Here is a 14,905-nt window from a genome sequence, read left to right on the forward strand (position 1 = left end):
CAATGAATAATACATTTATTTATCGGAGAGTAGAATAGTACATTAAATAAAAATGGCTTGTATTAAGCATTAAGAAATAGTATTACATTAATTCACAATTTACTTTTGTATCATATATATTGATATATATATATTTTTAAGAAACTGTATTCTTTCTTATGTTTGTCTAAAAACTGCATTAAAATAAGGAAGTACATGTACTGTAGTAAAGTACTGAGTACTACAGTAAAGGAGGAGAAAACTGAGGAGCTGGAAGTTTGAGGGGCCTGATGTATATGGGCATTTTTAACTGGATTAAATACTTTTGACACATTTAACTATTAATAAATTTACGTTTAAACGTCAGCAAAATGTTTTCATACAAGTATTTAATAATTCATTATATATATATATATATATATATATATATATATATATATATATATATATATATATATATATATATATATATATAATTTAACATTTACAAGGTCAGTTGCCAGATCAAAACGTTATTTGCCAGATCTCGCGAGAGTAGGTAGTTGAGACAGAGAGAAAGGTCTTAAACAAAGTTGATTTTCTCCGGATCTGTCGATCAGAGAATGACTTGTTTACGTCAGAATGTTTAGAAGACGTAAAGCTTGTGGAAAACAAAGGGCTTAATATGAATTTTGGTGAAAAAATAGCTCATAATCTGTGTTCACGTTCACTTCACGTCGTATAGTTCACTACCGACGTTACCAACGTGACGTGAGTGGGCGGGAACAGGCGATGCTGTCCGTATCGTAAAACGGTCCATTGGGTGTAAAAGCAGCTGCTTTTCTCAACACTTTCCCCTTTTAGAAAGTACACCACGTGTATGTTTGCAGGAGACATTGACATCGTGGGCTGTAAAGTTCAGACGCTCAAAAGTACAGAGGGACACGGAGCACTGATTGAAGTGTTGATGTAAGCGTCACTTTTTAACCGTCCAATGGGAGGCCGAGTTCCGGAACGGACGCACGAGTTGACCAATCACCGCGCTCCAACTGACCGAGGCATGCGGAAATGGCGCTCGCCATCCACAGCGAGGCACCGAAGGAGCTTCGTCGTTTAAAAACTTACCCCGGAGCTCGCTCCCTCCGACATGTCGGCGATCCGGACCCGGATCCGGCAGCTCCAATATTCCGCAACGCTTTGACCCAGACACCAACAATGAAAACAAAAAACAACAACACGAACACCTTGAGAGTAGTCAGGAGGACGCTGCTCTCTCACACGGCCGCTATGAATGAACCCGTGACGTCACCAGGCCGGTTAGAGGTCACTTCCTTGTTCCGTCTGGCTCCTCCCACTCTCGGCCTTGGTGAACTATACAAAGATCAATGGTTTTATTTCATTTTCATATATATAATAGAGAGACAGACCTTCTTTGTTCCTCTCTCAGAGTGTAAACCTAAGACTTTGTTCTCACGAGGAGGTTTCTTTCTACAATGTAGACGCGTTGAGATGAACAGTTTGATGTTTGATCCATGATGAAACTCTTTAAGTCACTGAAACGTGTTCAAGGCTCTGAAGTTATTTTCTTTGCTTTGAGTTGTATCTGATTTATTTATTTTTAACATCTGTTTTATTTGTTTGCTCAACTTGAAGCTAATGTACATGTGGAAAATGATCTTTACTGTTTGTACTTATTTAATAAAATAATACAGTTTAATATACATCCCGTAATTTCCCCACGGAGGGACTGATAAAGGACTATCTTTTCTTATCTTATGCTGGAATATTGTGTGAGGTGAGTTGTTTTTAATTAATTAATTAATTAATTAATTTGCATATGTTAAGTACCATAAAGTATTGTATAGTGTTAAGACAGAAGCAAATAGTAAATATATAGCTCTCTCTTTCTGGATGTATTCATGATCAAGAGCAGTAAAGGTTAAACCTTCGTGTTTACACTGTGTCTGGGACTCGAACCTTCACACACCTTAAATACTGACATCTAGTGGCCACATAAAGGTACTGCGACGCAGTGAAACATTTATTTTCATGGAGTAAAGAGTTGAAAATGACAATGTGTGATACGGAAGTCAGAAATCAGCCAGTGTTGTACAAAAATAAACACAATAGACGAGTATTATATATATATGAAATCTAAACAACAGTTGAAACAAGCGGAGGAACCCGCGCGAGGCCAACGCTTCTCGGGCCACATCACAGGCCTCACGTCACAGACCTCCACGTCACAGGCCTCCTCGGTGGGCGTGTCCCTGCGCGGCTCTTCCGGTGGAGACGTGGCTCTGCTGCCATATTGACGCTAGAGCGGAGCTAACAATCACACAACTCCGAAGCCGTGCGGCGGAGAAGAACTTCGTCGGAGTGAAAATCCCACGAGACAGAGGAGCGAGAGAGCCGGAGCAGCGTCGCCCCGCAGAGAGAGAGCAACCATGGTGAGAGACGAGCCCAAACAACGCACGCACGGCGCAGGCTTCTGTCGGGCCTAGCAAGTTATCACAACACTGGCTAACCTGGCAGCTAGCGTACTGCTAGCTCACAGTTAGCTATGTTTCTCCCGAGAGCCAAATAACACGGGCACCAAACAGTTGCGTTGCTCCGAGCTGACAGCTCCAACATCGCGTCGAGTCGCTTTGAGTCGTCCGGTCGCGATGCAGAGAGTCTAAATTACAGGCGAAGCAGTGACGTCAGCTAGCTTTTAGCTCCTGTCACGAGCCGAACCCGAGCTAACGTTACCTGCTGTCATATTGTCTCCAGTCGGACACCAGCGGACACCGATCTTTGGACGACAAACTCACCCAAATACACAATTGTGTTTCAATTAAAGTGGGCCGAATGCTACACGGTGCGTTCAGGGACGTCGACGTGCTGTTGTTGTCAACATTAAGTTCAGATCCATCGCGGTCGACGTCTTTCTTTGCTATCTTCAGCTCCACTGTCAACGTGGATTCCGGTTCCTTCGTTCACAGAGTGTTGAAATTGTGCAATCACAACTATATTGACCTAAACGGACCATTTGATGCAAGTTATTGAAACGTAAACGTGTCGCACGCTGTTGTCTCAGGTGGGATGGCACCGCTGCACCAAACCCCATTCACACTTTTAGCGATTTAAAGTTGGTTTGGTCCTCTGCGCTCGTGCACACGAGGTAAACATGACGTAATCATATCTTCTGAATCCCCTCTCACCACTGTCAGATTCGGCATTACTCTATTTACATATTTTAAATTATTCTTTTTAAATTAAATACCAGAGCTACCTAGCTAGTACTGTACAGTCTTCTTACACATACTATGTCCTGCATACTGAAACAAGTTGTACTGCTGTAAGGGTTTTGTTGGTTTGCCATAACATTTTGTCTATGTCAAGCTTGGCACCTGAAAAATATACACAGATTAGAGGGAATTCTGGTGATTGAAAATGGAAGTAAAGGAGGGTTAGACTGTTGTGCATTAAGTTCCTCCAGCTGTGTGACGTACCGTATCTAGTTGGTGACGTTGCTGCTGAAGGAAACGCTGCGTGTGCCGTCCCGTCACGCTCTCCTCCTCCTCCCCCTCCATCAGGTGCTGTTGGCAGCGGCGGTGTGCACCAAGGCCGGCAAGGCCATCGTGTCGCGGCAGTTTGTGGAGATGACCCGGACGCGCATCGAGGGTCTCCTGGCCGCATTCCCCAAGCTGATGAACACAGGCAAGCAGCACACCTTCGTGGAGACGGACAGCGTCCGCTACGTGTACCAGCCGCTGGAGAAGCTCTACATGGTGCTCATCACCACCAAGAACAGCAACATCCTGGAGGACCTGGAGACGCTGAGGCTCTTCTCCCGCGTGGTAAGACCCGACGCCGCGGCTCTAATGAGCCTCCTTTTAGCCGGAGGTCCGAACCAGCTGCCGCCACGTTAACGTGCATGTAACCCTAACCCATCCACTTCTGCTGCGTACTCGCGGCTTGTAACGCTCCGATGTGTCTCAGATCCCAGAATACTGTCGTGTGCTGGAGGAGACCGAGATCTCCGAGCACTGCTTCGACCTGATCTTCGCCTTTGACGAGATCGTCGCCCTCGGGTACCGAGAGAACGTGAACCTGGCTCAGATCCGCACCTTCACGGAGATGGACTCCCACGAGGAGAAGGTGTTCCGCGCCGTCAGAGAGGTGAGGTCACTTTAAGAGGATCTCTATGAGCAGACGCGTTACAGGGTCACACAGACCTGTAAATGTGTTATATTCATGTGTTCATGACGTTCATTCAGTTATAAATAATGAATCTGCTTTCAAAAGAAAGAGGCTCAAAATATCAGCAGCATACATACAGGCATCTATATAAATGTTTATTCTTTTAATAAACTATTGTCTCTCATTTATTTGAGTCATTTAAGGTTTACTGTATGCTTTGAATCCTCATTGTTAGTTTAAATACTACATTTTATCACTTTTTACTGTTCACACACACATTTCACACAATGTTTGCTCATGGACATTTGGTTTAAAGTCATGGACATTTTGTTAAAAGTCATGGAACATTGGTGAAAAGTTATGGAAATTTGGTAAAAATTCATGCAAAATTTGTCTCATTCATTTGTGTCACTCAAGCTATACTGGTATACTGCTCCTTAAAGACTCCTCTAGTTAGTTAAAGACTCCTCTAGTCTAGTTAGTTAAAGACTCCCCTAGTTAGTTAAAGACTCCTCTGGTTAGTTAGACTCCTCTGGTTAGTTAAAGGCTCTGGTTAGAAATGGGCGTTTGGTTTAAAGTGTATGACTCATGCTGTTTCTCTTACTGCTGCTTGCCGACCCTCGCAGCCACTCTAACGCCCGTGAGCGCTGCGTTTCTCTCTGTGTGCATTGAAGCCGCCGCGTGGTTTTAAAGCGTCTTTAACGGCGTCGCCCGCTCCACAGACTCAGGAGCGCGAGGCCAAGGCGGAGATGAGGAGGAAGGCCAAGGAGCTGCAGCAGGCCCGGAGGGACGCCGAGCGCTCCGGGAAGAAGGTGCCGGCATTCGGCGGCTTCGGCAGCGCCGGCATGACCAGCATGTCCTCGGGCTCCATCATCACCGACACCATCGTGGAGCCCGAGAAGCCCAAGATCACGCCGGCTGCAGTCAGGTGAGGCTCCGGCGCACGCCGACACTCTTCTGAGAGACCGCCGCTCAGATGTTTTTATCTAAGTACTTCCTGCGTCTTTCCCCAGACCGAGCGGCCCCAGTAAAGCTCTGAAACTGGGCGCCAAAGGAAAAGAGGTCGACAACTTCGTCGACAAGCTGAAGTCCGAGGGCGAGACCATCATGCCCAGCAGCGGGAAGCGCGGCTCCGAGGTTTCCAAAGCGCTGCCGCCGCCCGCTAACGTGGAGAGGTACAGACGCCCCACCGGCCATGTGCTGACGTGTAGACGTGGTTCATTCCTCTGGTTTCAATGTTAAAGTGTTTTAGTTAGAGATGAACTGAAGCTCAGAGTTTAATGTATGAACACAATCTCTTTGATGTGAGGGGGCTCTGGGTCCTCCTGGGCCTCTTTGATGTGAGGGGGCTCTGGGTCCTCCTGGGCCTCTTTGATGTGAGGGGGCTCTAGGTCCTCCTGGGCCTCTTTAATGTGAGGGGGCTCTGAGTCCTCTTTAATGTGTGGGGGCTCTGGGTCCTCCTGGGCCTGTTTAATGTGGGGAGGGCTCTGGGTCCTCCTGGTCCAGACTGGAGCTCCTGGTCGTCTTTAATGTGGGAATGCTGTGGGTCCTCTTAAATGTAGGGGGGCTTTGGGTCCTCCTGGACTAGACTGGAGCTTCTGGTCCTCTTTGACTTCTTCCCTCTGCGATAAACGGTGCATTTAGTTAACTGATTGTTGAATGAAAGCGTTTCTGCCGTCGTGATGTGTTGCGTCGTGTCCTCAGCGTACATCTGCGCGTGGAGGAGAAGATCTCGCTGACGTGCGGCCGTGACGGCGGCCTGCAGAACATGGAGCTGCTGGGCATGGTGACGCTGCGGGTCATGGACGACAAGAACGGACGCATCCGCCTCATCATCAACAACAACGACAACAAAGGGCTGCAGCTGCAAGTAGGTCTTCCTCATGCGCGTGAATATATAGATAGAACGAACATATTTTACACCGAAGTGCACCTTAATAAAAACCTCATTGATAAAAGCCGTCCTCTCCTCTCAGACGCATCCCAACGTGGACAAGAAGTTGTTCACCACGGAGTCCATCATCGGCCTGAAGAACCCGGAGAAGTCGTTCCCTCTCAACAACGACGTCGGCGTTCTGAAGTGGAGACTACAGACCACAGACGAGGCCCTCATACCTCTGACCAGTAAGTCCCATATACCTGACCAGTTAGAGTCCACACATGGAGCAGCATTGTATGGCCGCTAGTTCTGCTAACGCGAGACTGTGCTAACGCGAGACTATGCTAACACTGTTTCCTCCCGCTCAGTAAACTGCTGGCCCTCAGAGAGCGGCAGCGGCTGCGACGTGAACATCGAGTACGAGCTGCAGGAGGAGAGCCTGGAGCTCAACGACGTGGTCATCAGCATCCCCGTCCCGTGAGTCCACTTCCTAGTTACTTCCAGATCTGCTTCCTGGTGCACTTCCTGTTCTAACATGCGCGCCTCTCCCTGCAGGTCCGGCGTGGGCGCCCCGGTGATCGGAGACCTGGACGGCGAGTACAAACACGACAGCCGGCGGAACCTGCTGGAGTGGGTTCTGCCCGTCATCGACGTCAACAACAAGACGGGCAGCCTGGAGTTCAGCATCGCCGGCCAGCCCAACGACTTCTTCCCCATCAACGTGTCCTTCGTGTCCAAGCGCAACTACTGCGACATCCAGGTGGGTTCTGGGAGGCCGGCGCTCTGGGGAGGAAACCAGACTCAATGGAGTCTGGTTCCATGGACGCTAAGCTATGCTAACGTTGTGGCCGCTCCCTCGATAAACATGCTTTCTTCTTCTTCTCCCTCAGGTCACCAAAGCGACCTACGTAGACGGCGACGCCTCCGTCAGATTCTCTTCAGAAACCTCCTTTGTTGTCGACAAATACGAAATCCTGTAAAAAAAAAAAATCAAAGAAAACTAAAAAAAAAATACAAAAATCACCACCAACAACAACAATAAAAAAAGAAAAAGTCCAAGATGTGTGCGGCAGAGAGGAAGATGGCCGCCCTGTAACAACCTCAGAGACTGTGCATGGACCTGACGAAGCCACGCCTCCTCCAGGCCACGCCTCCTCCAGGCCACGCCTCCTCCTGGTGGAGCCGAGCAGCTGGTGTATTTATATGTTTGTATGAGAGGAGCATCTATATAGAGGGAGTACGTACACACACACACACACACACACACACACACACACACACACACACACACACACACACACACACACACGGGCAGAGCTGTAGGAGGATGACGGGGGAATTATTATCATATTTTGTGAAAGTAACACAGCAGAGATGTTTTTTTACTTTCTGCAAAATTGTCTTTCCTTTCTTTTTTTTACTATTTTCTTTCCACTGATTCATTTTCCACTAATTGATTAAAACATATTTGACAGAAACGTTGAGGAGTTTCCAGCTGCGGTTAAAACTTTTGGCTGTTAAATGTTTATTATAATAATCCGGATGTGAAAGCAGACGCTCTTCATCCTCCTCGTCATCCTCCCTTACATCTCATACACATTACTTGAGATATCAGTTTGTTTTTCATGTTCTTTTTAGTTTTCTCTTCATTTGTACTCCCCCAAATTTCAATTTAGTGAAGCTGTTGTGTGTCTGCGGGTTGAAGATGACGAAGGAGCGTTTTTAACTGAATATCTGATGAAGGGGAATCTTAACATTCCAGTGTACAATTAGAAAAAATGAATCTTTAATGGAATAAAATGTATTATTGAAAAAGTCTGACTTTGTTTTTTGTCGTGAAAACTACTAAAATAAATCTTTTAGAAGAGGTAATGCTGCAAGTTATAGACATTATATATATTATAATATATTTTATACTACTTCATAACAAGCATAAAATAAGTGTAAAAGTGCCCAGTGTATTAAAAGTACACAAAAACAATAATAACACTAGTTTAATGAAAGAGCTTCAGTGAAATCGCGCTGTTCCTCCACCAGGTGGCGGCACAGCGCTGCACAGGGATTCAGACACTGCATCACCCTCAGAGGCCGGGGGCTCAAATCCCACCAGTGGCAAAGCTTTAAAAACTAAATTCTTAAAAAAATTATGATCAGTATTACATTATAAAAAAGTGATGGTCAGCATTACACCAAGAGGAGCTCATGAAGGTTTCCTTCTGAACTCCATCAGGACGGATGAAGGCTGGGAGATGAAGAGTGAGAGGAGGAGGAAGAGGAGGAGGGGGTCTTTGAAGGGTCAGACCCATATTTGGACTGTGGGGTGTTGCTGTTGGAGGAAGAGGAGGAGGAGGAAGGGTGTTAATAGCAGTCATAAACAAGAGGGCGTGTCTGCTGGAGCATGAATGAGTCGAGGTAATCTTCTTCTCAGAGGAGAGCTCAGATGTTTCCTCTCGCTGTGAAAGACTTTTCTTTATGCGAATGGCAGTTTGGTAGCAGCTCGTCTTCGTCGCTCACCTGGATTAAAGGACAATGCTCAAGAAAGTGAGATTCAAGGTAAGAAAATAATCCTTTGTCAGTATTAATACGTATTATTCTACCACACAACGCGTCCGTGAACTGAAGGAAGAAGCTCTGAATGATCTCACTGAGCGGAGACTTAACTGGAGAAATCTTTTAAAAACATCATAAAGTATAATTCTTTATTAGTTATCAGTGTTACAGCATCAAAGTGCAACAACAAGAAAAAAAAGAAAAAAAAGAGTAAAGATGGCACAAATAAGTAAACAAAACAATCTGGCTGAACGCTTGCGTTCACATTAATAAACAAACAAAGAACAAAATGTATTTCAAAGTGAAACCTTCAGAAGGAGAAGCGGCGACACGAGATCTTCAAAGGGAGAAGCGTTGGGGACTAGATCACAGGAACCACGGCGCTTTACTGCCCTTGTTGTTGTTTATTAGGCCCACACGTCTGCTTTGTTGTTATTTATTAGGTCCTCACGTCTGCTTCTCCATCGCCTCTAAACAGCCTTCAGGTCCTCCGTCATCCTCTGCTGCTGTAAAGCCCGTTGAAGACGGCAGGAAATAATATGGAAGAACCCTGCGTTTATTTTATTAAATCTGTCGTTTTTTAATCTGGACAAATGTTGAAAAGTGTCCTCGAAGGTCTAGCTCGTCCTCAAAGGTCTAGCTCGTCCTCAAAGGTCTAGCTCGTCCTCAAAGGTCTAGCTCGTCCTCAAAGGTCTAGCTCGTCCTCAAAGGTCTCGTCTCGTCCTCAAAGGTCTCGTCTCGTCCTCAAAGGTCTAGCTCGTCCTCAAAGGTCTAGCTCGTCCTCAAAGGTCTAGCTCGTCCTCAAAGGTCTAGCTCGTCCTCAAAGGTCTCGTCCTCTACATACCTCGTTATGTGCGCGCACTGAAACCGTGTTTCAGTCCATCACCCCCCAACAAAGGAAAACTATTCTTTTCTAGGCATTTGTTGTGGCTGTTAACGAGTGAAAATAGGATTATTGAACCTAAAGATGGTTTATCAAACTTCCGCTGCAGTACTCTAAAGTACTACGAAGATTACTAGTACCCCAAATAGTCACTAAGCAAGATTCCATCTCTAAATCTCAAAGAGTTGCGGTCAGTAGAGGATGATGGCTCCGGGTCCTCCTGGGTCTCTTTAATATGGGAGGGCTCTGGGTCCTCCTGGTCCAGACTGGAGCTCCTGGTTGTCTTCAATGTCTGGGGGCTCCTGGTCGTCTTTAATGTGGGGGGGCTCTCGATCCTCTTAAATGTGGCCGGGCTCTCGGTCCTCTTAAATGTGTGGGGCCTCTGGGTCTTCTTGGTCCAGACCGGCGCTTCTGGTCCTCTTTAATATGTGAGGGCTCAGGGTCCTCCTGGTCCTTGTTAATGTGGGGGGGCTCTGCGTCCTCCTGGTCCAGATTGGAGCTAGAGACCTGCTTCTCAGGGGGAACCTCTTCTTTCACCAACAGCTGCTTGACGTCTGTGGAGGATAATAAAATACATTCATAAGTCTTATTAATGAGATGTCGTACAGCAAGAAGTACAACATGGACCTCTGAGATGTAGTGAGGTAAAAGTACAACTTGTGAGGTGTAACGTAGTAAAAAGTATGAACGTGTTAATACTTAAGTACAGTACCAGTAACTCCAACTGAGTACACAATGTGAATATTTAGTACAGTACCTGTAACTCTACCTCAGTACATGATGTGAATACTGCAGTACAGTACCTGTAACTCTACCTCAGTACATGATGTGAATACTGCAGTACAGTACCTGTAACTCTACCTCAGTACATTGTGTCAATACTTCGAAGTATTTAGTTTGAAGAGATAAAGGCACAAACCTGCTCTTTCTAACCGGATATCCGGGTTGGAAATGGCGTCCAGTAGTTTCCGCTGGTGCGCGTTCGCCTCCTTTAAACTGGCGAGTTCTTCCTCGTCCTCCGCGATGGTTCTTTCAAAATGGCCAAAAATATCCCCTCCAGCCGACGTGAGCCGCTGGTTCACTAAAGCTTTCAGCGTTTCCAGTTTGGACATTTTCACGACCCGTCACTGACGTTTCCTGCACACGGTCGGTTATAACGGCTCGCGCGCTGTGTCGCGTGCTGCTGAGACTGCTCTGTAACCGGAAGTTGGCGAACGTCCTTTCCTTTTAAAATAAAGTTGGTCAAAAAACAAAAAACACGTAATCGACATTGGAGGCTGTTTAGAGGAAACATGGGTCCACGTAGAAGAACTCTGTAGCACAGTAAATAATAAAATAAAAATAAAACGGTTAAAACAGGGCAGAAGCTGCACGGTCAGTGGTGACGTCACTGTCCGACCAGCACGGTCAAACTGATGGAGACTGTGACGTATGACTCTTAAAAAGGTCTCGTGCAGAAACAAATAATCTACTATGTTTAATTGAGCAGAGATATATATTTTTATTTGAAGGCAACTCTTGAATCTGCTTCATCACATGAAAAGCTGCTTATTTTATGAACAAATCAATGAGTTTAAGAGGAGTTTTGGGGGAAATAGATCAAACACTTACATAGTAAGCGGGTGAATCAGTTCATTGTGGTTAAAAAGGAGTAATCCAAAGAATTAGAAGATGAAGAACCAATAGCGATAATATTTCATTTTTAGGTCATTTTTAAATAAGGAAATTCATGAATATTAAACATCATAATAATTAATCTGTTGCATTAGTAACCGTAACCTTTTCTCTTATCACGCATCATAAACTATTTATTCATCCCCATCAAATATATTAAAATCTTCTAGGAAATACATTTTTGTTGAGGTCAAAATGTAGATTGTTATTTAAAATCTAAGTGATTGGACCCCACACCCCGCTGCAGCGCCTCCTGGTGGCCGCGTCACCACCAGGAGGCGCTGCCGCTCTGCTGCTTCCTGCTGCTCACAGAGACGCGGCGCCTGCAGCGAAACCCAGTAATCCCTTCAGAGCAGCAGCACTGCGGGACTGTTGTCTACCGCTGGCCATTGTGTGTGTGTGTGTGTGTGTGTGTGTGTGTGTGTGTGTGTGTGTGTGTGTGTGTGTGTGAACACACAACAAACAACAACAACAAACAGGCAACAACAATCCCCAGCGGTGAAAGACGGAGCGTGACATGAAGATTGACAGAAGTCTTTGTGGGGCCGTCCTCCTCCGGTGGCACATTGTGGCCCCCGGGGCCCTCAGGGGCCACGTGGGCGTCTGATCCACCGCACACACACACACACACAAGCACACACACGCACATCCTGGCAAACAACATGATGACCCACTTCCTTCAAATCTTGGTAATTGAATTTCCGTCCGAGCGTCTTTGTGTCGTTCGCTGAGTGAGATCCTGAAATCATCTCAGAGGATCAAGTCAGCTTTCATGTTCATAATGAGCCTGAAGCGCCGCTGCTGTGTGTTTCTGTAAAGACATGAGGACTTGAACGCTACGTGGGAGCTGCTGTGTGTGTGTGTGTGTGTGTGTGTGCGTGTGTGTGTGTGTGTGTGTGTATGTGTGTGTGTGTGTTGGGGGGGCAGAACCAAATATGCTTTTCATTAAAGATGAAAGGAGCGAGAGAGCTTTTACTGTTTCAGATGTCTGCTTATGCTAAGTGTGAGGGCGTGTGTGTGTGTGTGTGTGTGTGTGTGTGTGTGTGTGTGTGTGTGTGTTTACATAAAAGAGAGCTTCACCTTTGACCCTGAAGTGGTTACCTGGAGGCTTCTGTCTGCTGCCTCACTGAGGAAGTGTGTGTTGGTGGGAAGTTATTATCCAGACGGATGCTACAAGGCAAACGTGAAGAAGCATCTCTGACTTGTATTTGTAAGATAGAGGACGACTCCTCTGGTTGTATAGAAGTCTATGCTTCATGTGTTAAAGCTGCATTCTCTCTCCTGACCACCAGGGGGCGACTCCTCTGCTTGTATAGAAGTCTATGCTTCATGTGTTAAAGCTGCATTCTCTCTCCTGACCACCAGGGGGCGACTCCTCTGGTTGTATAGAAGTCTATGCTTCATGTGTTAAAGCTGCATTCTCTCTCCTGACCACCAGGGGGCGACTCCTCTGGTTGTATAGAAGTCTATGCTTCATGTGTTAAAGCTGCATTCTCTCTACTGACCACCAGGGGGCGACTCCTCTGGTTGTATAGAAGTCTATGCTTCATGTGTTAGAGCTGCATTCTCTCTCCTGACCACCAGGGGGCGACTCCTCTGGTTGTATAGAAGTCTATGCTTCATGTGTTAAAGCTGCATTCTCTCTCCTGACCACCGGGGGGGCGACTCCTCTGGTTGTATAGAGGCCTGGCGTGCTGTGAGTCAGTCCGTTAGCTCGCTAGACAACGGAACATATCAAAATGGCCGCCGCTCCTCCTGCTCCTGTGTCGTCTCAGACGCAGCATCACGACACAGGAGTCTGTTCATTAGAGCCGACTCTCGAGCGCCGAGAGGTGAACATGTGGCTTTATGTGGCTCAGAGTAACAGAGGCTCCAGTGTGAGGCAATAAAACCCCCAAGATGCACCTCACCTCACCTCGCTCCTCTCTCAGCAGCGAGTCCACCTTCTGGTCTGCACGGTTCTGCAGGTTCTCCGTGAACAACGCAGCAGTTCTTTATCCGAAAGAAAGAAGGCCTTGTGCCCTGGTGTTGGGGCGAGGCTGTGTGTGTGTGTGTGTGTGTGTGTGTGTGTGTGTGAGTGTGTGTGTGTGTGAAGCCAAAAGAGAGAGTGTGTGAAAGAGTCACCATGCGAGTCGAGAGAGAGCGAGAGGGGAGAACCAGCCAGACAGAAAGTGTGTGTCAGCAGCCACATGGCTTTAGCCCAGTGTGTGTTATGACAGCGACAGACAGTGTGTGTGAGTGTGTGTGAGTGTGTGTCTGTGTGTGGAGGCAGTGAGTGAGAGACCCTGACGACTAAAGAGAGAGAGAGGACACACCAAAGAGAGAGGATCTTCCTCTTTGGATCTATCTGAGGTTGTGGGTTCTCGTCTTCGTGAGCAGCAGCAGTGTGTTTGTGGCGTCCTGTGGCGCACACACACACACACACACTCACACACACTCCACCAGGTAACGTAGAGGCTTCTTCACACGTTTCAGATCAAACTTTATGTCTCAATCTCTAGTTTCTGGTCTTCTTCTATACAGCATGATGTTCATTTAAAGTCAAACAGACCATAATAAGGGGATGCTTTCGGGGCGGGGCTACAGGGTGATTGACAGGTCTCCATGGCGTTGTCCCTGTTGTCCGTCTTACAGCTTCAACCCTCTCATCGTGTGTTTTCTCTTCATGAACGTTAGTTGTAACATCTTTAACGTTTAACTGTAGCTCCACCCCCTTTTTTTGTCACTTCTGGTTGCAAAAAAAACCAAGATGGCGACGACCAAAAGGTCAAACTCGAGGCTTCAAAACAGCCGTCCACAAACCAAGAAACCGCCTGGACATCACGAGCACCATCATCCGTGATCATGAACCCATGACGTCATTGTTTCGGGTCATGAGGTCGTTGGTTCTGATCCGGGACGTCGTCCCGCCTCCATCAGTGAATCTGACAGGTTGTTGTGGGAACTGCAGCATGTTTCCCTCTGGAGGTTCAGCGCGTCCTTCACTTATCAGCAGCAGACACAACTCTGCAGCGCCTCGTCTGTGTCACGACAACGGGCCAGCTGGTGCTGCTGGTGCTGATGGTTCTGCTGGTTCTGATGGTTCTGCTGGTTCTTATGGTTCTGATGGTTCTGATGGTTCTGATGGTTCTGATGGTTCTGCTGGTTCTGATGGTTCTGATGGTTCTGATGGTTCTGAGCAGCGGCTCCACGGCGGCCCAGTTTGTTTTCAGCACTTCTGTTTGAGTGGAAACCAATGAGCTGAGTTCAGTCTTTACTCGCTTCTTTGCCTGTGTGTGTGTGTGTGTGTGTGTGTGTGTGTGTGTGTGTGTGTGTGTGTGTGTGTGTGTGTGTGTGTGCGTCGCTGCTTTGTGCGTTTTGAAAGGAGAGAAAACAAAACACGTGGAATTCATGGAATGTTTCCACAAAAACTGATGAAGAAATGAGAGATCAGCACTTTAATGCAGCGTCTCTTAGCACGTCTGTTAGCATGTCTGTTAGCATGTCTGTTAGCATGTCTGTTAGCACGTCTGCTGAACCGGTGTGTGTAGAGTTATAGTTATATTTATAGAGTTATGTAGTTATATTTGTGTAGTTGTAAAGTTACATTTGTGTCCACAAGCAGCAACAATCTCTTTGTTGAGAGTTCATCTTCATCTTCATCTTCATCTTTAGCAGCTAAACCTCGTCAGTGTATTTTGAATGAAATGATTTCTTTGGTAATGATGAAAGTGTTTTGAACGTTTTTAAAGATGAATCCGCGGCTCAGAGTCGCGTCGCTGAGGCCGAGCGCCGGC

At 46.6% G+C, this 14,905-nt stretch overlaps 2 protein-coding genes across 2 annotated transcripts in view; one reads left to right on the plus strand and one right to left on the minus strand.

Annotated features, from left to right (window-relative positions):
- The window catches only part of LOC137790275 (porphobilinogen deaminase-like), a 6,586-nt gene extending 5,342 nt beyond the window's left edge, over nucleotides 1-1,244 (minus strand). Inside the window, exon 1 of the mRNA XM_068584357.1 lies at nucleotides 1,084-1,244. Within this exon, the coding sequence (XP_068440458.1) occupies nucleotides 1,084-1,107 (24 nt within the window). The 5' untranslated portion in view covers nucleotides 1,108-1,244. The remainder of the gene's footprint in view (nucleotides 1-1,083) is intronic.
- A 973-nt stretch (nucleotides 1,245-2,217) lies between these two features.
- Nucleotides 2,218-7,837, plus strand: LOC137790267 (coatomer subunit delta). The gene is made up of 10 exons (XM_068584343.1): nucleotides 2,218-2,408; nucleotides 3,537-3,800; nucleotides 3,943-4,122; nucleotides 4,866-5,071; nucleotides 5,157-5,318; nucleotides 5,848-6,013; nucleotides 6,120-6,267; nucleotides 6,391-6,499; nucleotides 6,578-6,782; nucleotides 6,913-7,837. Exons 1-10 carry the CDS (start codon nucleotides 2,406-2,408, stop codon nucleotides 7,000-7,002), a joined length of 1,533 nt encoding a protein of 510 aa, XP_068440444.1. The 5' UTR covers nucleotides 2,218-2,405; the 3' UTR covers nucleotides 7,003-7,837.
- Nucleotides 7,838-14,905: the final 7,068 nt, after the last annotated feature.

Source organism: Clinocottus analis, unplaced genomic scaffold (assembly GCF_023055335.1).
Source record: "Clinocottus analis isolate CAN_PGR_092001 unplaced genomic scaffold, fCliAna1.0.p SCAF_2, whole genome shotgun sequence".
Taxonomy (NCBI): Eukaryota; Metazoa; Chordata; class Actinopteri; order Perciformes; family Cottidae; genus Clinocottus; species Clinocottus analis.

Bases quoted from the DNA above. Each gene is read 5' to 3' on its own strand.
- LOC137790267 (XM_068584343.1), top strand. The intron at 3,801-3,942 runs GTAAGACCCGAC...GATGTGTCTCAG, and splicing joins TGAGGCTCTTCTCCCGCGTG to ATCCCAGAATACTGTCGTGT. The intron at 6,500-6,577 runs GTGAGTCCACTT...CTCTCCCTGCAG, and splicing joins GTCATCAGCATCCCCGTCCC to GTCCGGCGTGGGCGCCCCGG.